We start from the raw sequence: 25,661 nt of genomic DNA on the forward strand, positions 1-25,661 counted from the left end.
CACCGACCGGTTGAGGTCAAGGTGGGAGGCTGAGCCGTAAATTGTTAGGTGGGTGCTGCAGGCTGACAGACAATTTGTCTCCCGATGTTTCTGAGAAGAGAGCGGACCTGAATGTGAACAGCTTTTCCGGGAGAGGGTAAGTGACTCAAACGCTTTCTAAAAGGGCTAAAGAATCCAGTTATGTCGCCACGCGGGACCTTTGTGGGTTTATTAAGCCTTATTGAGATAATTTCCACCGTTTATTTAATGTTGAAAACTTTTTTTGCTTGAAATTTCGCATTGGCTGACAAGTTTCTGCTGCAGTCAATGCTGGTGAAATGAGTGTGATAATTTAACTTTGGGCTTATGTGGATTTTTGGTTGTTTGAACGATTTCAGAAAGTCACATTTTTAACACTGAGCAGTGACGAGGGGGTTGGAGTACGGTTTCATTGTTGTAACTGGTGGAACTAAAGTACTGCAGGAAAAAGATTGAAAAAATACAAAATAGAAATTTGTAAAAGTAGCTTACATGTTGGCTCCTGAATTTGATGAAAAATCCCTGGAAGCAGTGGTTCTCGACTGGTGGCTTTGCAGTCAAAACTTCCTCTATGTGCTGTTTCTATGGGTCACAAATGGGGGTTTGGGAGAAAAAAATGTGCCAAATTATCAAAATGTACGGAAGCCCTAGGCAGACATACATCCATACATCACAGTTTGCTCTGATTTGCTTTGATAATGTGTACATTTTGGTTTACTTCTCAAAATCTCGACCTCTTTATCTTACTATCCTGTGGCTACAAAGATAGTATTCCCTTAATAATTTGCTTATTTCTTGAGATCCTTTGAAAACAACAACAAAAAATCATCAAAGGAAATGCAGTAAAATAAAATGTTTGCATGCATGTCCTTCCAGGGCTTTTGTAATGATCTGCTTCTTAACTTCACTGCATGCACGCCACAGTTTCTACTCCAACAGAAGGCATGCACCTATCACTTTCTAAAGTACAGTCCAGCCCTGAGGAGCCTGAGGCGAGAGATAACAAGATCACGGGAGAATTACGAGTTCATGCAAGAAGTGCAAAGTATTAGAAATAACAAAGTTCAAACAACAGATTAATTTTTCTTTCTGAGGGTGATTTGATGTTATTCTCAGATATTTTTTGCTACAGCCATGGGTGTGTACATTAAAAGATTAAAGGGGTTGATTTCTGGCAAGAATGTGTGGTGTTATATGAAATCCAGGCTTGAAGTCAACTAAAGAAAAATCCGGTTTGATTGAATTACACCCACAAATTGACTGGCTGTTCAGGTTAAAAAGAAAAATTAAACAAAGATAGTCAGAGAGAAAACCTTACCTTTATCTCAAAATCAGCTTAATCTGGGACAAGCTCCTCATTGCGTCCTTCTGGTAGTCTAAGTGACCTTAAGAATTAACATAAGTTTTATGAATCATTGATATTTTTTCCCCATTTTGTTGTGCTAAAATTAAAACTGACTCAGAGACCAGCAGTGTGCACCTGCTTTTACCAAGCAATTTCCATGATCACGGTGCGATAACTATTTATCATCGTATAGACTAGAAGATATCCTTAAAACACTGTTTGTATTAAATCCTAACAACTACTAACAGGACTGGCTTGTTCCATCCTGGGCTGTCATTACCAAGCATACATCAGACAGCATGCAGTGTTTATTTATCAAGGTGGAGTGACCAGACTTTTTGACCAGGAGACATCGTCTTTTTTCTCCTCTGCCCTCTGTCTGTCTGTAACAGACACTAACGCTGACGTGTGCATTATAATGAGATGATAAAGGGACTTAATACTTGTATTTTCTGACTGGTGACTTTAACAGGCCACTAGAGGTGACGCTTTGACAGAAGGCAGCAGAGACACTTAGCAACACCACTTCAGTACAAATATCCTGCATCTTTGTGTCAAGTTAAAGAAATGTTATGATATAAGCTATTTACAGTGTAACTGCAGTGGAACAATCAGAACACAACATATTCTGCTTCACTTTATGTGCTTTAACTGATCTGCCAAGTGTTGCATTTCTCCTCTCTGTCTCCTGCTGCGCATCTCTTAATCAGTCGGCTGTGTCTTGTTGATTTATTTACACCTCAAAAATAACTTCTCTCATCAATCTTGTAACCTCTGTAACCCCCTGACCAACTGATGACCTGTGGCTTGTGCCACGTGGGATGTAATATTGACAGTGATGAGATTTACCGCCAAGGTGCACTGGATTTGAAACTGACCAGATACTTTGTACATTTCTGTTCCCGTTTATGCTGTCCCTGTGGATTGATGGTTTTGAGTATAGACTCGTTAGTAGACGGCACATTTTTTGAGCATAGCAAAGTTAGGTAGCACTTTGGGCACATGCCAGAGACTAACCAGAGTGCACTGTGAACTGCAAAGGCCAGCTACAGAGAGAGTGATTTGCTCCCTTGTGAGTGTGTTTACCATGCATACAGAATATGTGGAATTTGAGGGTTAAACATGTTTCTTCTGTCTCTCTGTTCAGTCAAATGTTTGGTACCATCTATTGCATTTTTTTCATTTGATTAATTTGAGTGTGAAGGCACAGATGGCCTCATAATTAGGATGCATCTCATGTTTGTGGGCAGACAGGGTTCAAGTCTAGCCCTTGGCTCCTTAACCACGTCATTCCCCAGGCTCTCATCCCCTGTTTCTGACACTACCCACTGTCCTCCTCTATCAATAACGGCATCAAAAAATCCAAAAGTATGTCTTTAAAAAACTGAATGGTTGAAAACAGTCATATTGGTTAATGATTTCTCCTTAAGGGCTCCTGAGACTAGACCAGCTGAGAAACACTGATTTAATATCACAGTCCTTAAAATATTCCACTATAAAATGGCAGAACAATTAACAAGAAGGTATTCCCAGTAGTAAGTCTAATAAATGAGAATATGTTCATAGATCATATTCAGAATCACACTGAAAAGAGTATTATTTTATATTTGCTATGGTTTGCAGTGTGGTGTTTTTTCCTGCAAAAGCAACAAAACTTTATGATTTGGGGTTGTGTTTTCTTGCGTTAGACTTTCTTACACTTTTCCTGGATCATTTCAGATTTACTTGTCCTTTTTTTGCACGCCTAATGATTTCATTGCATTTATTATGTCTATTACAGCCTGGCGTAATGATGCCTCAGTGAAATGAAAGTATTTTGCTCTGAATTTGAGTTGAAGACACGGATAATATAAAAAATTTAATGACGTTATTATTATACCCTGATATCCTCTGCTGGCTGTAAGGGCCATTATGTTTGGTTTGGAGCCTCTCTTCCAGGATAGCACTATTGTAAGGAAATGTGAGATTTAAAAAAAAAAAAAAAAAGGAAAACAAACTGCATAGTGAGACATGTGGTTAGATGTGCAAATAACAACTTTTAGATGTTTGCACCATCTGTGTTTAGAGGGAAATGATAACATTCTGGCTTTAAATCTGCCAAATGTTCCTGGAAAGCAGGTGATGTACAATACATTGCTGTTATCTTTCTGCTCTCTCACTAAAGTGAAGCCGTTTTTCCTCAGAAAAGCCACTTTGAATGGTATTGCAGCAGTTTTGTTTGTGTTTGGAGTTTAATTACAAGTCTGCACACATCCAGCATGCATCACTCAGAGCTGGCTACCAAAGTCACTTCATTTCACTCTGAATAAGACATGGAGACCGTGCAAAAATAGGTACAAAATATTGCCTTTAAGAGGTCTCCTTATTGGACTGGAAGTTTCCTCTCACTCTATGATCTATCAATCAGTCACTCTGGATCTGAGTGCTGCAGTGCACTTACGTTTGCATTGGTTTAAAATTAGACCTTCGCTCCCTCTCTGCACTCCAGATTCATCTCTTTGATTATTTCATTGAAGTATTACAGGAAAGGCTTAAATCATCTCTCTTGCCATTGTATGATGCACAGTGAAGTGACACCCCCCCCCCACGGACACACACCTATATAAAGGTGCAATTTCTCTTTCCATCTCTTCTCTGACACTCAAGGTCTTGTTCTATAGCTGTGATACGAGGTGTGGCAAATCACAGCAAGACTGATTTCACCATAATTGGTGCTACTGATGTACCTGGGTCGTTGATTGAGTGCATCATCATGTGGATGTGTGGCTCTAGAGCAGCAGGGTTAAAAAAAAAAAAATCCTGTAATGAGGCAGCTGTAGGAGAGAACGACTGCTCTCCATTCAGATCTCTGCTGGAGTTTCCTCTGAAAGAAGTCAGCTGTGATGAGGACACGCTGCTTGATTGATTGCTCCAGAAAATAGCTGCATGATTGTCTTTGAAGGAAAACAGTTTACTTATGAGCAGCAGTGGCATCAGCGAAATATGACAGAGGCAGCCAAGGGGGGCTGGATTGTTTCTTGCAGGAGCCATGGGTTTTTGATACAAGCAAAACAACAACAGAAAAACAAGCTTTATCTATTCTCAGTAAGGAACTAAAATGCATGTTACATAATCTAAAAAGCATGCACAGTTCGTTAAATGATGAAGGAACAAATCAAATGTTTACTGTCACTAACCTGGCACACCAGATAGACTGTTTCACATATTCTATGGGCAAGCAGGCCTGTCCACAGATTAGACTGGACCCTGAAAAACTCAGAGAATGGGCCCTCCCCAGTTCAGATTCATTAACAGTATTTGTGCATGTGTGTAACATCAGAAGCATTGGTGTTAGCGTCCTGGCTAACAGTTAGCTAAAGTGTCCCAAACTATTATTGGGTTCTGATTAGGGATACACGATATTATTGGTCTGGTATCGCTATCGGCAGGTATCAACATTTCTGCCTATATTTACATCCGATACTTTGCCTGTGTATTTCAGCATCATCAACTGTAAATTCCATCCATATATAATAATAAATTAGTGGAGTTTTAGGCTGAACCAGCAGACCTTAAGTGCTTAACAAATTTATTAGACGACCCTAACCCTAACCAAAGTAAGGTTGATGCCACAGCTGCCCTAAATTAACAGCATTGGTAATTACCAAAATCATGTTTTATGTTTCTGAAATGGTTAATACACCAGTATGTAGAAGCTCTTTAACCAAAATGATATTTTTAATGCTAAAATATAATTATTATTGTTATCCATGAATTTTCAAATTTACTGATGTACAAAAAACTGAAAAAATAGTAAAGCACATTAATATTTCTTGATTAATATGTCAAATTATAGTTATTTACTTGCATTCCTGAACAGAAAAATGAGTTTTAGTGGTTGAATGTTATGCTTGATTAATTTCTGACTTCTCAGAGAAGCCCAGTGAGCCGGCTCAAATTTGGGTGAATTCAGTTTGAAATCCCTCATTCCTGTTCAAAATGGTAAAACGTGGAGAGCTCACTGAAAATGAAAGAGTCCGTATTAAAGCACTTCATGATGCTGGATGGTCTCTGAGACAAATATGACAGGTGGTCTAATAAATTTGTCAAGCACTGTATGTCAGTTGAGGTCTTTTTCTTTATTTATCCTGATTCTTTAAACTTTTAAGTGTTTTATTAGGACTAAAGTTTGTTTCCTTGGTCATCCTCAAACCTTAAAGTGTGTCAAAAAGGACTGAAATTTCTTGTCCAAGAAGCATATTAAAACATCAGTATCAATATCGCTAAATATCGGCCTATGAGATATGGGCAAAAATCCAATATTGTGCATCCCTAGTTCTGATGTTGATAGTTAAGCTACTTTTGAGATTTGATTTCACTATTCTGCCTATTTTAACCACTTTTCACCACCTTTCTTACAGTTTTTGCACATTTTTACCTCTTGTAACCCATTATTGCAACTTTAAACCAATTTTTTGCCTCTTTCAAACCATTTTTGCCAATTTATAATTGTATTTTGCCACATTTTCTTCCCATTTTTTGCAACTTGTAAGCCATGTTGCATTTTTGAACCCATTCCACTCACTTTTTACCAATTTTTGCTACTATTAACCTCTTTCACCACTTTTTTTTTGCATTTCACTGTTACACACATAATCTATTTTCTACTTTAAACCCATTTTTGTCACTTCCTTTTCATCACTTTTTCTACCTGTTTTTCTGCATTTTGACCCATTTTTGCAACTTTCTGCCTTTGTTAACACACTTTTACCGCTTCAGCATAAAGCTCAACATTTTACTGTTACCAGTATCTATCTATCCATCCATCCATATATATTGCTTGTTGTTTAAAGTGTTCTGAATGTACATTATTAAGAATCAGAATCAGCTTATTGGCCAGGTATATGTGCACATACGAGGAATTTAACTCTGGTTAAACTTTGCTCTTTAGAATATACACTATAAATATACACTATGAACATTGAACATTTGAACTTATATGTACAAACAAAAGGAAAAAGGTGCAAAGGGTGCTTGGAGATGGAGACTATGACTATATACATATGCAGTTTTCGCAGCTGAGTAATGAACATGAGGAAGATGAATCTGTGAACATGGTGATGGTTTTGCCATATTTACAAAAACTGTGTGCTGATTTTTGCCATTATTGAGCAGTACTAACATTTAGACGGGCATTTCAGATATTTTATCATGTGGTCAGTAAACATTTACTGTCCTGCTAGGAACTTCTTTTACTGAGCATTAGGCCAGGCATATAAATCATCAACAAATTGTTTTCATATAAACAATACTGTCTTTCCCTACATTTTCTTTAGACATATTTAGATTTATATGTTGAAACTTGATGTATTGCCCTGCCTTATCCGGTGCTTTTATTTCATTGATTTGCAGAAGAAGCTGGAAGCTCGTTGAGGGAATATAGGAATGAAAAAGAGGAGATCTGGGACTCTTTTAGGTCAGAGATGTGGGTATAGTAGTGTGAGACAACAGTAAATTTTCTGCCCCAAACTCAGCAGAGAGCTGATTATACTGCAGCTGAAAAATCCACACCATTCCCAGTGGCCGAGCCTCTCTGTGAATGAAGTGAATGATTTATTGCTGGCTGGGTCATTGCCGTTCTTGGAGCGAAATCTGAGTCTTTGGGGTTTTTTGGTTGTTTTGTTTTTTGTTTGTTTGTTTTGGTTGTTCTTTACCCCACTGGTGTTCATTGGGGGCAAATAAGGCCACAGATGAAATGGACCTGTCAAGTATCTCCGGAGGGAGAGGAAGAGGAGACGAGGCAGGCAGGAGAGGATGATAAGAGGAGGAGGAGGGATGTTATTGAAGGGAGATTTAGGACGTAAAGGGCATCAGACGACTCAGGACCGAAAGAGTGATAGGTCATCGCATACAATCTGAAATATTAAAGCTGCTGTGTTTCAATTATAGAGAACATGAGGAAATTACTACTCAAGCTCACGAGGAAATGGAAAGATTTGAGGGGAAAGCTAGTTATAATGCTCCGCATGGACTGATGTGTTGATTATTTCATGATTAAAAAATTAGTCCTGAATTGGCTGAAAAATGTAAATCAGAGTTTTTATGACGTCCTTACAGGGGGAATGTGATTAATATCAGTCAGCTGTGTTTTACAGTAGTAGATATTACCATCAAATCTGGAATAGAAGATAGGCATATAAGACGCTGTCTGATGGGTTTCAGCGTCTTCCTGTGAGATTATTTCTATAGTGTTAAAGTCCACAACATGCTCTTTCTAGAACCATCCATTTTAACCACGTGCAATGAAACTCCGGCTAGTTACCAGCACAGTCTCTGAGCTCTCAGCCTGCTTTAATGTGAAGTCCTTGCCAAGGTTAATTTTCTTAACAGTACAGTACTGTTTTCTCTAAGCACAGTTATGAATTACTAAGCAGGGCTGGACATTAACACTTGTTAACCAGCCAAATGCAGGCAAACTTAATTTCTAGAGACAAAATTGTGGCTAGGAAAAATTCAAAATGGCTAGTAACTATTGAAAACTACTGGCCACAGTAGATAGCAAATGTCAAGTCCTGTTAATAAGGGAGAAAAGCTGTTCAAAAGTTGTGCTGCCAGCCTTGTCTGCATTGCTGTGTACTCAAGCTCCATTTGAGGATGAAGCAAAATAGATGGAGAGGAATTTCAATCTCACCATGTGTGGCGGCTGCACTTGCAGTAGTTATGGTGCGTGTCTCAGCACCTTGGTAACACACCACCGCTCGTCCGAGCATAATTTTCTATGAACAAACCCACAGCTGTGATGGCCAGATGCGTGTGGATTCAACACTTTCCACCACTGCCTTATTCCTTTGCAGCCGGCTGTGGCTGGTGGAGTTTTTACCTGAGAGAACGGCTGTTTTGTTTATCTTGGCTGCTGTAGTAGCAGCTCTGTTTGAGAGAGAAAAAAAAAAAGAAATTTAGGGCCATCTTTTCTTCAAGGTGGAGAATAAGTGGGAGGCCTCAACTGCTGGTGAAATGCCAAGACCACTCCCATGTTTTCCTACTCACCCGGTTATGCGAGGCCCAAACCGGCTTTCGGCTTTGTTATAGAGCTCTGGTTGATTATGAAAAATCACTCACCTCTGTTGCTTCTCAGCCAGCTCTTTCCAGTGTGTGTGGGTCTGGTTTTACTCCAGTAGACTTTCATCTTTACTTTTGCTCCAATGGTTAATAATGGATACACAAAAAAATGAGTAAATTAGATTTTTCATGAGGAGAATATGTGCAGATTTTCCAATGTGTTCATCACTTTTTTCAAGTTTGAGGTTAATTGTAGGATTTGACAGGCGTCTGTTTTTCATGCATATTCTCCTGCCATCCTTGCTTTCATAAAGCCTCTCTTTTTGGCTCTAACTTGTTTACCTGCTGCATTTTAAACTTGTTCCTGTTAATTTCTGAGAGATTCTTTAACTCCACAGCACCTAGTCATGTTTGTTTTCTTTCCTCATCTTGAATTTAAATTGAATAGAAGTAAAGTGCCGTCTCTATGAGCTTCACAGCCGAAGCAGGCATGTGAAACAACCTTTTAAACAAAAGTGCAACAGTCTGAGGCTCAGAGAACACGTGGGATGACAGTCTCATAATATTTTGACCAATCCTCTCTGACTCTTAGCATGTTTGATGCAATTTCCACCCATTAACTGGACGATTCCTCTTCAGCTGTTTATGCAGTTAAGTTTTAACAACTTCAGTTAGTGTCTGGGAGCTTGAATCAAATTTAGTGGAATAAAACTACATTCCATTTAAAACCACTGGAAAAGTTTCCATCTGCTGTCCTCTGACTTTCCACCACATTACCCCCCGAAAAGTTTGTCTTTTTAAACATTTAAATTTTGACAGTTTTGACTAATTTCACAAAAGTTCTGGAGCATTATCGCCATTATGTCTTTTCTGCTTCCTCTCACAGGCAGAAATGTAGACGTACTCGGGCTATTCAAAGTTATTCAAACTGACTTTCAGTTTCTAACAAAGTTCTCCGGCTGGCACAGAGCCGCAAAAAAGCAGAGACACACTCAGACACCCCCTCAAATGCAGTCAGATTGTGTCCCTAAGGCAAAGTGATTTCATAAAATATGACCTTAAGAAAGACATTTTACATAATCCAATAACATTTGTAGCCCTGGCCTCAGTGAACCAGCTGCTGTTCCTGCCTGTGTACACTACAGCTTGACTTTGGCGGCCATGTGTGAAATTAAATTGCCCTCACAGATCAAGGATCATTGCCCCATGTTTCGAGCAGGAAACCAATGAAGTGATGCCGCTGATGACCTTCCTTTTAACAATCAATAAAAACTAATAATCCTACAGGACACATTTGTAGCATTTCAAGCAGATAAAGGTTACCTGTTTACAGTCTTTTTAAGCTCCTCAGAGGAGCTTTAGTTGGTTATAAACAAACAGATTAATATGATTAGACTGTTAAAAAGTTGTTCACCTCTTTCCTGGCTTGGTTTAATTTGACCAGGGTAAATATATGAGCCCATGATATCACTGGTCCTGAAAGGGAATTACACCATCCCCCTAAGACTACAACGATATAAAATCCCCAAGCAGTTCTTCTCAATACAGTCTGTTGTTAGCAGATGTCTCTGCCTTCATTGAACGTTTGTGTTTGTTTATTGTGAGGTAAATTTCCCAAATCTATCAGCTGTGGTGGACTACGGGTCATTAAAAGTAGCAAAACAGAGAGATTTGTACCAGAAAACAGTAAATTTGATCCCCAACTTCTGTCTCTGCTCTAGCACAGAGCCAGGAAGCTGCCCTCCGATCATGAGTGGGCGTGGCTTCAGCTCATTCAACAGACACGCCCACACCATCCTAGAGCAGATGTTACTGCCTCATTTTACATGATATTGAAGTTTGATTTTATAAACTCAGAGATGTTTATAATGACTAAAATTTGACCTATCATATGACAGACCTGAAATAGAGTTTTTTTAAATCACTTTACAGAGACTTCAAGGTTTGTTTGTTTCACCCTTAATGAGGAAAATAATATGTATTTTTAATCAACAATAATTAGCACAACAGAAAAAAATTGTATAACTTTCCATTCACAATAAAAGTCCATATAAAAGAAAAAGAAGGGTCAACTATAATCACCAAACATTAATTTAGAAGAGATTTCAAAATATCACAATACAGATCATGATGATTTTAGGCCAGATTACTTAGCTCATCTATCTAGGATGAATCTGTAGGCCAGTGTGAGACTTGATATGTGGATTAAAACAATTAAATGAATAAAATTTACCAACTGTTTAAATGACGTGTAAGCTTCTTTAAAATCAAACAGTGAGCACAAAGTTTAAAACGTAAACCCTTATACTTAAAAGGTGCAGCCAGGTGTACAAGTTATTTAAACAAGGAGGAGAATTAAAATATAGAATACCTAATAAAAGTCGGCACCAACTGATTCAAACCTCTTAAAATTGTCCATAATGGATACCATAGTCGCCCGTAAGGGTCTGTTGTTAAGTTAAGCTGTGATATCCATTTTTTAACCTGACTAATAACCCCTCTTATCAAAGCAACACATTTATTTTTTTAATTATTCATTCCTAGCCTTATTAAATTGTAAAACCCTTTCCTTAAAACAGAATTAAAATGGATTAAAAGTGGGTAAAACATGCTCAAGACAAAAAAGGAGAAAGACTGAGACTTAAAACAGCATTTCTGGTACAGATGTGTCATGACCATTATGGAGAGATATCCCCCATGGCTTAACCTCACTAAACTTGTTTATCAGTTTATGTCTTTGTGGGTTTTTGTCGCATGGACTGTTCGATGCTGCAGCTGACGCTGACACAAATGAAGAAGTGAGTGGGTGTGTCTTATTCCATCATTCATTAAGGCTTGTTTCAGCGGCCGCAAAGCCAGACGTGGTGATTAACATCAGCATGTGCTCATATTTCCACTGACACATTTGACTTAACGACAGGAGGAGGACATCTTCAGTCATATAAATTTACTATGAAGTTTAGAAATTCATCACATTAAAGTGAAAATTCCTCACATTAGCTCTAAACAGGAGGTTTGTTAAGTGTTTATAGCTACTAACCATCTACAGACATGTTTGAAGATGTCTCAACTCTTATCACAGCAACAATTTTACTGATCCCGTTTCCTCAAGCAGACAAGAATGGGAGTCAGTCTAACAGATGAGTCGTCATTGCTCATAGGTCGGATCTGTCCAGATTGTTTCCCACCTCTCCTCCAATGTCAGCCAGAATCTGCTCCGCCCAGTCCTGCCCCACCTCAGGACTCTTTAAGGTTAAGTGCTTTGGCTAATGGATGAATGTATATTATTTTCCCAAAGTAATGTTCAATTATTGTGTCAAAGGTGTAATAAAAAGCTGATTTATTCCCTCATTCACCTTGAAAATTCCAGTCTATTCATGCAAAAATAGTCTTTTCTTTAAGTTTGAACTGCTTGGCTCTAGAATACCAGGAGAAGAGCACTCCAGGGTTCTCTCTTTTGTGTGATAGTCTCCAGGGAAACATTGCAAATCCTAGATGTAGGTTTTATATCTCAATTCATTTGTTTGATGCCAACACACTTGCCGTTAACAATCTATCAGAATTTCCACCCAGTTGCAGTAACCTTATTCTCTAGAGGACTTTGGGGGACTTTCATCCCTTTATTTGTGGGCTAGAGGGCAATCATAAGGTTTTGAAATTGGTATGAGAGAGCTGGCAAGGACATAGCACTAAATGCCAAGGGTCAGACTTGGACCTGGGCCATCTGGGCCATGTCAGGGCTTTCATACTGCCTGCATGAGCACCATGCCTCATGTACTGGTACATGTGTTCTCATGTAGAGAGCTTTGAGAAATGAAGGCGCACCTATTTTCACCTTCTCGTCTCATTGTTTGATCTCATTCATATGTTACAGTGGAATCATGAGTGAAGCTGTTTAAATGTGAATTGCGATTAATTCTGCCAACACAACAGTTTAGAAAGGAGCGGCAGAGTAGAGGCTGATGTATGAGATGCAGACTGGTGTCTGCTTCTGTGTGAAGACATGAGACAAGAGAGGTGAGTTTAGCAGATTAAAGTTGCAAAACAAACATTAATATGAAAGAATATTCACAAGATGTGATATTAAACCAAACTTGGTTTAAATAGGACAGTATATTTTTAGATTGACAACTACAAATGGTTTTCTAAGGGCGGAGCATGCAATTAAAAGATAAATGTTCTCCAAAAATTGTGTTTTTTTGATTGTGAGATAGTCAAAATTGAGATTAAAATTCAGTTAATTCTGCAGCCATCTCTATAGGGTTCAATTACTATATATTCTACCAAAATGTTCAGCAATCAGTCATCATTTATTTGTAGAACAATTTTCTTAACCTTTATTGTACACGGCCTATACTGACCAGAGTGTTATTATTACTAGAAGTCCCTGAATACTGGTATCAATAAAATCATCTTCAGTAAACCTTAATGGCCTTAATAACATTAATTTGTATCTTGTTGGTTGAGTGCAGCTTTAAATAAGAGCAAATGAACATGTTTGATGATGAATTAGACAAATACTTTTGTTTGGATGTGAATTTTTATTGTGTAGTCATCAAAGTGAATGTGATTCACTTCGACAAGCTGGAAAAGACAAAAGATGGACAACACAAGATCTTGTTTGCACACATACTTTAGGGCAGAGCTCCATTTCGGTCCATCCATTCCAAAAACATCTGAATGCCCCCTGCAGCTGATGAATTTGAGTCTCTGAGAGTCAAACTGTGCACACACATCAATCTGCCTTCCTGTCTGAAGGTCAAAATCAGAATGCTTTCTATGATGCATGACACATCCTGGCTTGAGAACTGTCACATTCATGGTTAAAAGAAGCCATATTTGACTGGTGGAAGGAGATAAGATTACTAATGTTATTCTTCAGAGTCAGTTCAGTTCATTGATCTGGTACTGAAGGTTAAATACAACTGTGATTATGCTTTGACATTCGTTGCAGTGATTTTTTTGTGGTGGTGGTTTGTTCATGGTGTGTTTTGCTTGAATGCAGTAATGTACAGAAATGTCAGGGGGATGCAGAGGTAAGGAGTGTATTTTTAAAACTTGGGGACTGACCTATGGGGGGATGTGCATAGACATGTGTTTTTCCAAAGTCATAATTTAAAGTCATTTAAAAAGCTCCACTTATTCACTGCTTAAACTTAAAAGAAAAAGAACATTAAAATGTAAGAACTGCGCAGATAAAATCTATCTGAATGTAAATCCAGCCTCTGATAAAGCCATAGCCAACCCCAAAAGGGAAAATTCATATTCAAAGGGTAAACAAAGCAAAAAAGATTAAAAAAGGCACATAAAAAAATGAAAGTAAAGTGATAAAATAAAGCAAAAGCAAACAATCAGCACAGACTCTCAATACAAATCTATAAACAAGTTTCAATTTTAGGTTGTTTTTGAGAGATAGGATAAGAATGGTTGCCACATGTCAAAGCTTGCAGAGCTGAGAGAGATACTCTGACTCTTTCAGTATGTAACAGATTGGTTTTTTTTTGTAAGCATCTCTGAATAAGGACACCTCAGATTTCCAGAAAGCCAGTATATTTCTTTTTGCTGCAACAATGCCATGGATTTGGTAAGAAGTTGCAGTTGAATACTTCTGAGAGACACTTAGGGGGTACACACACTAGGCCATCAGTACCGTGCCGTATTCGTACCCCTCCCCTGCCCCCCTTTGGCCTGCACTCACACTGCTCAATGCATTCAGGTCTGAGCACAGATACTTCATGCACTGAAGTCATCCACTGTTGATTGATTTATACGTGTTGATGTCTCAGTATACATAAGTATTGTTTTTTAGGATCAGTAGGCTACGTTAGCCATACAGAGCCCTTCACAGCATATAATCTTGTGCCTGATCAGAGCCCCTCAGTTGTTCAAAACAATTTTAACCATCTGATGTGAGCTGGAGGTGAGAATGCCACAGGATTAATAAACATTGTGCCGATCAAACGTCAGCATCAAGACCACAATTTTACTTCTTGATGACTTGAAATAGAGTCATAGGTAAATGAATTCAGTGGATTATAGTTTGGCAAAAGGATGAAAGGTGTGTGTTATCCCGTGAGCTGCTTGTTGTGGCTCAATCAAGGGAAGAAGCTTTATTTCACAAACCAAAACAACCTCTCAGTGTCATTAAAGCCTTACTTTGCAAGAAACTGTTCAGACATGAACTGGGATTCATTAGAACAAGGTCATAGTGGAGCTCTGCGAAGTTAAATTCTTAAGCTCTGGTACAATCTTTGTAACTTGCTGAAATACAATAAGACAAAAAAATATGTAGTTCTCTTTCTATCTCTCTAGAAAAAATCCTGGTCTCGATCAGCCTCTCTCTTTAGGACAGTGTCTATTGAGCATGTAGCTGCTGCCCAGTGTGCTCCTGCTTAAAAATATCTGACCAGAATTTATTTAGTTTAGGGCAAGATCAGTGCCCTCTGCAGATCTACTCTTTGGGCAGGTCTGAGGGAAGGACAGGTGAAAGAGTGTGCAGGAATGGTGAATCCTGTGGAGTATTTTAAATTGAATTAGTGTCTAGAGTTTATAGAACAACAGTTAATGTTTTAAAGACAAGACTGAGGTTGGGTTATGTGCTGTAAAAATATCAACAAATCTACAGACTAGTCATTTGAATTAGGCTTCTGGTTAAAAACATCATAAAATTCACAGAGGGTTATGATCTACTGAATGTTGAATATGTTTAAGTGGATTTAGTCTCTAACTGGGAGATGGCACAAAGAAAAGAAGGTTGTTGATTAAAAACAGACAGGCTTGTTCAGTATGTCTTTTTTCTTAATCCAAAAGCAGTAAATGACTTCAGACACAAATCTTTTTTGCTGTGTTGTGTCTGTGCCAACAGAATAATCTGTCTCTGGCATTCAAAAACTAAACAAAGCACAGCTTTTGTGTTGTTCTGCCTCTACCTAGGTGTCTGAGCTTTTAATAGTTTGAATCACAGAGATTTTTTGAGTAAAATACTAGCTCTGAATTTGATATCTTACCACCAGTTGTTTTTTTTTTTTATTTGGACACAAGATTGAGCTCAGCTCAGAAACAGAGACATGCCGCTCAGGTCAGACTCGGATCGTCACTGTGTGAACACTTAATCTTCCCCACAGCTGATTGCTCCGTCCACAGCCGCTCCATTGAAGCACATTGCAGCCTCTTCCTGCCATGATACTCTGTCTCTCTCTGTCTCTCTCTGACGTATCTGAACCCGTTTATGATGGCAGCTGAGGTGAGAATGTGTCCAGTTCAACCTGGCAATAAGAGAAAACTTCAGATTTATGAGAAGTTTATCATTTGTGTTTCTTCTGGTAATATTTGATTTTTGCTTGGCTTCCTTTTGTTAATCTGCCTCAATGTTAAGAATTTCTGAAACCTTAAATTGCAGTTTTCTTTTTAATTAAATATGCTGAAAGATCTAGTTATGAAAGTGAAACACTTTAGAGCTGCTGCTATTTCAGGGTTACCACAGCTCCTTCAAAAGATTTAAAAGACTGAGCTAAGTTTTTAAACTTTAAAAGTACAATAGTCTTGGTAGATTTTTTCACTCAAATAACATGAAGTGAATAGTAAGTGCTCATTTTTAAAAATATAGAACTCTGAATATGTTTGTGTATTGGTTGCAAGTTAGATCACCCAGTCTCATCCCTGTAATGCATAAATCTACCTCCCTCCACCTTTGCCAAGTCGTGGCCCCAAAAGACATTTCCAGGCTGATTAGAGACTGCACATACTGCTCAGCTTGCAAATCTCTGCAATTTACATATTTTTGTGAAATAAAGACTGCTCAATAAAAACCTCACACCATAAGGTCAAGTATGGGAGCATACGCCAGTTCTGCACTTCACCATTGCAACCTTGGTCCTGCACTGCTCTGGCCTCCTGATGTCTGTTGTCCAGGCATCAGCCAGGCCCATGCCCCATCACTCCAGGTGTCCTCCCAGCAGCCCCCTCCTTGATGTCTGGTCCTGGCCACAAGGTCCTGGGCACCCAGTATGCTTAGTAAGAGTAGCAGTAAGTACAAGTATGGTATTTCCTAGAGGACCGAGCACCGAAAGACCCCAACATCTGTCCACACACCCAGAGCCTGGGATGCCACACCACCTCCATCACCCTGTGTGCGAGGCCATGTCTGATCTCAGCATCACAGCTAGCAGAGATGAGAACTGGTAGACGACACCTCAGCACCACCAGCAATGTTCAACTCACCTGATCCTCCGCATGGCATATTTACTCAACAGTGAGGCTGGCCACACACTTCAGGATTTTAAGCCCTATTTGAGGCAAGATTTGCCTCAAATTCAAAACAAGAAGTACATAGCAATGCTGGGCAGAGCTTAGCAGCACTTCACTACTCATCATATTTTTTTGTTTTGAAATAGAGTCCTCTAGTGGCAGAGTTTATATACTGTGCACATTTAGGTAGTTGTATAAATCCCTACTTTTAGAAGTAAGATGTCTTAAGTTTTAAAGGTCACATATTGTGCAAAAATCACCTTTTTAGGCTTTTTTAACAGCCCCTGGCATGTCCACAATCCCCTCAAGTACAAGAAAAATCCATTCCCTTCCCTTCTCTTTCTCCACCTTTCAGAAAATGTGTGCTGAAACAAGCCGTTCTCATATTTTCCCCTCATGATGTCATATGGGGAGTTAGCACCGCCCCCAAGTTCGCTTGGAAGAAAGTTCTGCCCTCCCCTCCTGATCAGGAGGATCTCTCAGGAGGGGAGCCACATCCTGTAAGCCACATCCATTTCTTGAGAGGGGTGTGGTCAGGGGCGGAGTCAGACAGCTAAGTAACACTTAAAGCCACAGACACAGAAACAGCTCATTCTGAGCAGGGCTGAAACAGAGGGGTTTTTAGACATGCAAAAATCCAACACTGGAATGTTTTTTCTTTTTTAACAACAGACTTCACCAGCATGTTTTGGGGACCTCTGAGACCAATATAGACTTGTCTTAAAAGGGTGAAATATGTCCCCATTAAATGACACTTTTTAACATAATTGAGTCATTATAAAATCTACACTGTCCAGACAGCATGAGTTCTCTTTAGCTGGATTTGGCAGCTTTTATAGCAGCTTGTACATCAGTGCCTTTTTTTTAATTCACAAACTGAAAGGGGGAAAGATGAACAAGAGAATAAAGACATGACAGTTAAAGGAAATTTTCTTTTAAGATGAAAATACAGGGGATAGTCAGTGGGGGCAAACAGCAGTCAGCATGAACTTGCAAAATATGCAACAAAGCTTTAAACTTCGGAAATTTAGGGCGAAAAGTTTAATAAAGTCTTACATTTTACTTCAAAACCTGAACTCCAACCAAGTTATTTCTATTTTTCTAACCTAGTTTAATGTTTTTTTAATTTCTTTTTTAATGACCTCTTTCTAAAAATGTCCTAAATTACAAAAATGTGCCCATCCTAGATGTTGCTTACCAATATATGTTTACGATAAAGCAACTCTGAGATGGTTAGTTGATTCATTGTCTATCGATCAGTGTTTTTTGATTCAGTTCTGCCACCAGTTCACATTGTGCAATCCTCTCCAGGGCAGAATGAGAAACAGTTGAACAGTTAAGGTTCAGACCATTAAAACAGCTTTGTATCCTTCAGCTTTCTGCAAATATTTAACTAAAGTGTACTTTTAATTTTCTAGTATTTAGATATTTACTAAAGACAATTTAAAAGCTGTGATTTTTTTTCTTCCCTGTTTTTCACCTCTTTTTTTTAGCAGAAACCAGTAGCCACCCAACCACGGACCTCCTCCTCTGTGGAGATAAAAAAGTTAAACACATGGCACTTTTATCTCCACGGAGGCTGTGATCTGGGTTATTCTCAGGAGTGCTGTTCCTGCTTTTCACTCCTTCACACCTATGCCCCTCATAATGATCAGACTGACCTCTGTCATAGGGTTGTGTTCTTTATTTCCCCCTCATCAACCCTCCACTGAGTCACATCAGTGCCACTGCCTCACAGGATGCCGTGTCCTTTAGGTGATTTTAGCTGTGATGTCAGTAGGTGGGATGGATCATTGTTCTATCCACTGATCTGAGATATGTGTTGATTAGTGAAATATATCAAAGGTCAGGGTCTTACAAAGACACTGCAAGTAAATGAGACACCTGTGTGCAGGCGGGTGGTCTTAGATTGGAAAGAAAAAATTCTCACCGAATTCTTTCATGACTTTGGGACCGACAGGAAAGTTTAACAGAAGGGAAACGTCAAGCCAGAGGTTTGATTGTAACTTTCTGCCACTGATGAATAATTAATGCAGCTTTTTGGATTCTAATAGACAGCCTGGTTGCTGAGATAAATTAAAAAAGAGTGAAGGGGGATTAGAGATATATTTTCATCATGCCTCCTCTCTGAAGAAAAACACCAGCCTTCAGCAACAGCTTTCTAATGATGAACTATAGAAGATTTTTTTTTTTTAATCTTAGACTCCTGTTATATACTCCTGATCAAAATTTTAAGAACAGTTGAAAAATTGCAAGAATTTACATTTTGCACTGTTGGATTTTAAAAGGTTCTAAGTAGAGCTTCAAAATGCAATTACTGAAAACAATAATTAAACTGAAATAGGCTGTTAATCAGCTGATCAAAAGGTTAAGACCATAGCTCAAAAAAAAACCAAAACCCCCTCAAAACAGAAATAAAAGTTTCAAAAAGGACTCAGTGATGACTAGCTCCACTGTTCTTGGTGATCACTTCAAAAATTCATTTCAGCATTCATGATGCGAGGGTTTCCAGGAGGCTAGTGGGAACGTTGCTCCAAGTGGTGAAGATGGCTTTATGAAGGGCATCCATTGTCTGGAACTGATGTCCATTTTTGTAAACTTCCCTTACCATCCATCCCCAAATGTTCTCAATTGGATTTAGATCAGGGGAACACGCAGGATGGTCCAAAAGAGTGACGTTATTCTCCTGGAAGAAGTCCTTTGTCAGGTGGGCATTGTGAACTGCAGTGTTGTCCTGTCAAAAAACCCGGTCATTTCCACACAGACGAGGGCCCTCAGTCATGAGGGATGGCCGCTGCGAAATCTCCTCATTGCCAGCCGTCGTTTGACGCCCCCGCACAACCTGAAGCTCCATTGTTCCACTGAAGAAAAAAGCACCCCAGACCATGATGGCGCCCCCTCCACTGTGCCGCATAGAAAACATCTCCAGTGGGATCTCCTTGTCATGCCAGTAACGCTGGAAGCCATCAGGACCGTCAAGGTTCTCTCTCTCTCTTTCTCTCTCTCCCTTTCTCTCACTCTTCTCTCAATTTCATCATTATTTAATGCCTAAAATACCATCAAATATGCAGAGTGAAAGTAATCAAGTTGCTCTATGTTAACCATGCAGTTCAACCAATACATTCATCTATCCATAGGATTCAACCAATCCATCCATCCATTCATCCATCCATACATTTAGTCCATTCCTTCATCCATCAAATTCCACTTTTTCCAGTCATCTATCCATAAGATTCAACAGATTTATCCAGTCCTTACATCCTGCCCATCCATCCAATCATCCTATCTATACATCCATCTAGTTCAACCAATCCATCCATCCATCATTTAATAAAACCATCCATCCATTTAGTCCATTCCTGCATCCATCCAAGTCAACCATTCTGGTCATCTATTCATAGGATTCAACCAATCCATCCTGGCCCTACATCTGACCCAGCCATCCAACCAGTCTATCCCTACATCCATCTATCCATTTGTCATCCATCCATCCCTAAATTCAGTCTATCAGATTTACAAATCTCTCCGTCTATCCATTTTTACACCCATCCATTAAGTCCATCCCTACATCCATCCAATTAAACCAATTCATCCATCACTCATCAGTTCTTTCAGCATGTTCATGTATTCATTATTCCATCCATATAATTCAAACAATCATTTTCATCTTTCCATTAATCTTTCTATTAATTTATCAGATTCAATTAATCTGTCCATCTGTCTATTGATCTATCTGTTCATCCATCCATTCATAATCCATCCATCTTTACAACCAATTCAATCCATCCATCCAATCAACCAACCGTTCATCTATCTGTCTGTGTGTTCATCCGTCCATCTGTTTTGGATTTAACTCATAAATCTGAAACTTTAAAAAATGATAGCATCAATTCCTGAAAATCATCTTCCTCCCTAAAAACTGCAGAAATGTGCTCCTGGATAAAGCAGAGGTGGAACTTCTGTTGAACTCATGATTTTCAAGCACCCCCCACACTCCTCAGATGTCAGATGTGTTTGTAGTTAGCTCCCTCATGCAGAACAGACCTGACAGAAGAGGCACTTACAATGGTACAGAACTGTTTGTATGGGGAAAAATAAGATTATAAGTATGAAACACAAATCCAATTTTCAAACAGCTCTACAGGATAATCCTTTTCTCAGTAGTCCTTATGCCAGTCATTTTTTTCCCTCAGACCGTGGGTGCATTTATCGTGCCTGTCTTATTTTCTCAAGCATGACCCTGTCAAACAAACCACAGGTGTTTGTGACAGTTTGAAACCCCAGAAAGCAGCAACTCAAACATGTACAGAGAGCTGTGCTGTCCTCAGCTCACTCTACAAATCAAATTAAAGCAATTATTCAAGAGGAATGGTCACATTGGAGCTGCAGATTAGAGGTTAAATGGAGTTAAAGTCTAATTTTCCAGAGGGACAGTTTGACTCATCGACAGCAGTCAATGAATAATAAATTAAAACTAGCAAAGCAATGAATAATAAAAGCATAACTAGAATAAAGGTTGGAGGGATTTGGAGTTTTCCCTGCCTGCAGTTTTAACTGTTAGCACAAGTGCTTTACTTCGCAGAAATTTCTCAAATATCTGTAAACTGATGGCTTGTTTGCAAATAGTCATGAAAGCAGTGAATTTAAAATCTGAAAGATGTCTTTCTCATGAAGGTTTGTGAGGAAAATTAACTTTTTATGTTGCACCAGTGACCATTGAGACAAGTGACAACAAGCCATAACGGTGGTTTTCAGTTTTATTTGTACATGCATGACCAATTACAACGCCTAATGGTCTTTTGTTTGAAGGCTTTTTTGGGCAATATTCCAGTGCCTCAGATGAATCCAGAAATATCTACCTAAAGAATAACTGGGTAAATACTTCTTATGCTGTGTAGACATTTCTTTTAGATGACGCCTCCAGCTGGTTTCTTTAACCACAAATACAAATGGAGTCACTGTAGCTCGGCTCGTGTCTCAATCAAAAGGCTGGTGGTTTGATCCCAGTTCCTGCAATCTAGATTTTTATGTAACCTCAGACAAGACACCAAGTCCCAAATTCAGACTGGCAATAGTCAGCCGTATGTTAATATATGAGGGGGATTAGTGTTGATGGGTGCTTCGTTTTGCATTCTCTGCCATCTGTAGAAATTGTAAATGGTTGATTCTATTCAACTGAACTGATTTAAGGTGGCGGATTGTCTATCTCTGTTTTTTGGGTTTGGAAAATGCAGCGATGTGTAGGAATTCTATTTGATGCTCTTTGGTGCCCAGAGAGCATCTTTGGTAGGTCTCTTAGTGCAGTTGAACTTAGGGCAGGGCAATATATATGACCAAAATTTAGCCACACCTGTTAGTTATTGTATCCAAGTGATTCAGACCTGTTGCCACAGGTGTATAAAAATCAAAGACCTAGTCATGCAATCTCCATGTGCAAACATTTGTGATACAGCATGGGTCGTTCTGAAGAGCTCAGTGACTTTAAGTGTGGTACTGTGATGGATGCCACCTTTGCAATAAGACGATTTGTGAAATTTCATCCCTGTTGGATATTCAACAGTCAACTGTGAGTGATATTTTCAGAAAGTGGAAGCATTAAGGAGCAACAGTACTTCAGCAATAGAGTGTGAGGCTGTGTGAAATCACAATCACCATCTCTCTGCTGTGTAAAGCACACCAACACTGGACTGTGGAGCAGTGGAAACGTGTTCTATGTAGGGAAAAATCAGGTTTTTCTGTTTGGCAGTCAGATGGGCGAGTCTGGGTTTGTTGAATCTCGGAGAATGTTACCTGCTTGACGGCGTTGTGCCAACTGTGAAGTTTGGTGGAGGAGGGATAATAGTATGGGGCTTTCTCTTGGGGTTTCGGCTAGGCTGTTTTTCTCAAGTGAAGGCCAATCTTGATGCATCAGCATACCAGGACATTTTGGACAATGCTATGCTTCCAACTTTGTGGCAACAGACTGGCCACACAGAGCCCTGACCTCAACCCCATAGAGCACCTTTGGGATGAATTGGAACAGAGATTGTGAGCCAAGCTTTCTCATCCAATATCAGTGCCTGACCTCAGAATTGCTCTCCAGAATGAATGGACACAAATTCCCATAGAAACCCTCAAAAATGTTACGGAAAGCCTTTCAAGAAGAGTGGAAGCAGTTATAAAAGGGGGACCACCTCCATATTGAAGTACGTTTATTTGAATACATTATCAATTCAGTCCCTGTTGGTATAATCGTCAGGAGTTCAAATGCTTTTGTCCATAAAGGTGGATTGCCAAGGTGGCACCAGGGTTGGCCAATCAGATTTCAGGGGTGACCCTGGCCTCCCCATGGGTAACTTTTTTTTTCTGTCGAAGATGGCAGGAAGTAACTTGTTAAAGTTCAGATTTCAATGAAAAGCAGATGCATGGAGGGCTGCATGGGTGTGGAAAAATATCAAAAAATGCTTGAAAGAATGTTTGCCTCTCTTCAATAACCTTCTGAATTTAATTTATTTTACCTGTCCAAGAACAATGACAGAATCCAAAGTTTAAGTTTATGAAATTGATTTTTTTTTCCTCAAAGCTCCCCTCATGTATCAAAGAAAAACTGAGATGCACCTCAACTTATGTGAAATAGTGAAATAGAGGGGTGAAACATTGCTGGCAAATAGGTTTTTATTGGCAAAATCCTTAAAGAATAGGCCTACACTTTCATGCTCTTACCAATAGACATTTGTATAAACTAGTAAAGGTGGTGCAGATGTGATATCGAGAGCAAACAAAGCCTCGCGACCCCTGGTTGGACACAGGTTGTTTCAGAGCTCTGGGGCCAAGAACAGCAGGGAGATCGAAATCTAAAAGTGCATTTATCTCTGTTTCTGACCTTAAGTCTTTGTGTCATTTCTGAAGTGAAACCAAAGACAAATCTCCTGTCCTTGTTCCGCAATAACCTTTACTTTCAGGAGCTTATTTTTGTCCAATCTCTCTTCAATTGGGTGCACAGCAGACTTCAAAGCTCCATTTGTCTTTATTGTTTCTCTTTTTCTCTTATCATCCATTCCAGGTGGACCATGTCAACTGAAGCAACATGAGTGTGCTCAATGACTCTGAGACCTCCCCTCCCTCTTTTTCCTTCTCCTCCCTGCAGCACAATCTCTCCTTCCTTGTCACTCATGACCCTTCATACTCCCCTATTTCCTTCCCCACCTCCTCCTCCTCCCTGACCTCCTCTAACTGCACCAGCCCTCCCTCCTCTTCCTCTCCTACGTATAACTTCTATGCCGTGCTGCTGGTGCTCCTCATCTTCTGCGTGGTGTTTGGGAATGTGCTCGTTTGTGTGGCGGTGTCACGAGAGCGCGCTCTGCAGACCACCACCAACTACCTCATCGTGTCACTGGCCGTGTCCGACCTGCTGCTGGCCACTCTGGTCATGCCCTGGGGCGTCTACCTTGAGGTATATGTCTGCATTTTCCTGTTGTTCTTTTCTCCTTAGCCAGCACACTTTAAGTACTAATCTAATTGCAATTATTTTGAGCCATATTGATATCAACTGTTGTACTGAAGGGAATGATGATTTTATGACTTTAGGATTTTCAATACAACAAACATATACTAAAGCAAGAAATTAATGATTTTTTTGCAAATAATTCCAGAAAAAATGAGCTTTGAATGTTTGTGTGATCAATCCAACATCATGCATTCTCCCCCTCAAAAATGTGTTGAACTGGTATTTTGAAACAAATATCTGGTCAATGAAAAATTGCAACTTTGGCCATTTGAAAATTGCAGCAGGACATGTTATTATTTTATTTTATTTAACCTTTATTTAACAAGATAAAACCCATTGAGCTCAAGCTCTCTTTTACAAGGGTGACCTGACCAAGAGGTCAGCAGCACACGTCATAATAAATAATACATATTCAAGAGACAAATAATAAACAATATGTTAGAACAAACAATAAATTAGAATTAGAGGTAGATCACATTTTAAAGTGCAGCAGCAGGAATCACAAAAACAATTTAAAAACACAAGCACTGTTCCAAGGTCTTGCATTGTCTGTCAATTAAGATAGAGCGAAAGTTTTCCAATGAAATGAGTTCAGACATTTTCAAGTCGGACTGGAGAGTATTCCATGCCTAGGGGGCAACAAAACTGAACCCTCTTTTCCCCTGTTCAGTCCTGACACGAGGAACAAGCAGATGATATCATTAGAGCACAAGGCGTAGTGGCTTTTAGTTCTTTACAGAAGAGTACATAAATAAGACAGAACTAAGCCAAGAAAAGCCTTGTAAATCAGAGTCAGCCAGAGACTGGACCTGCAGAAGGCCAGCCAGATTTGGCATAGAGTTCACAGTGATGAGTGAGTCCACTAACCTTGCAAAGCAGATGGATACGCCTGTTTCCTTATTTTTCGCTGGTGAATCCATCTTGCAAAGCTCTGGTCTGAACCATCTGGGCCCGGTTAGAAAGTGACAGGACCAATCAGCGACGAGGGGCAGTACTCTCAGGCACGGCAGAGTTGTGACATATGCAAGCAGCAACAAGAGGCTGGCGCAATTATGGTGGAAAAGCTTAGTGTGGATGCTGCTAAAGCGCCAGTTTAATCAGACCTTGATGACATTTCTTTTTTAAAAGAAAAACAAAGAACAGCAGTGATTTGTTTTCTTTTCAAAAATGTCAAAAGTCATGTACTGACATGTCTACAGTCGCCATGGTTCGCGTTATTCCTTGGTAGCTGCACATGCGCACCTCGATAGCAGCTATGTCACGTGTTTTGTTGCTCTGATTGGCCCATAAAGATTTGACAGACAGAACGTTTATCCAATCACACTGCGAGTTTTTTTCAAATCCTCTGCCCTTTCCCAAATGCTTAGTCTTGGAGGTTTTCCAGATGGATGTGTGAAACACATCAACCTGCAGTCAGGTTATAAGTCCGCTACAACCAGTCACAAACCTCAGCGCACAGTGATAGACAGTATTCAAAGACTGTAGACATTTAGCTGAAGCTGTCATATACAGTGATCACCATCACTT

The 25,661-nt window shown here is 39.4% G+C and overlaps 1 protein-coding gene across 1 annotated transcript in view; it reads left to right on the forward strand.

Annotated features, from left to right (window-relative positions):
• The window catches only part of drd2l (dopamine receptor D2 like), a 43,216-nt gene continuing 17,555 nt past the window's right edge, over positions 1–25,661 (forward strand). Inside the window, exons 1-2 of the mRNA XM_041793641.1 lie at positions 1–136; positions 23,691–24,080. Of these exons, the coding sequence (XP_041649575.1) occupies positions 23,715–24,080 (366 nt within the window). The 5' untranslated portion in view covers positions 1–136; positions 23,691–23,714. The remainder of the gene's footprint in view (positions 137–23,690; positions 24,081–25,661) is intronic.

This window comes from Cheilinus undulatus, linkage group 8 (genome assembly GCF_018320785.1).
Source record: "Cheilinus undulatus linkage group 8, ASM1832078v1, whole genome shotgun sequence".
Lineage (NCBI taxonomy): Eukaryota > Metazoa > Chordata > Actinopteri > Labriformes > Labridae > Cheilinus > Cheilinus undulatus.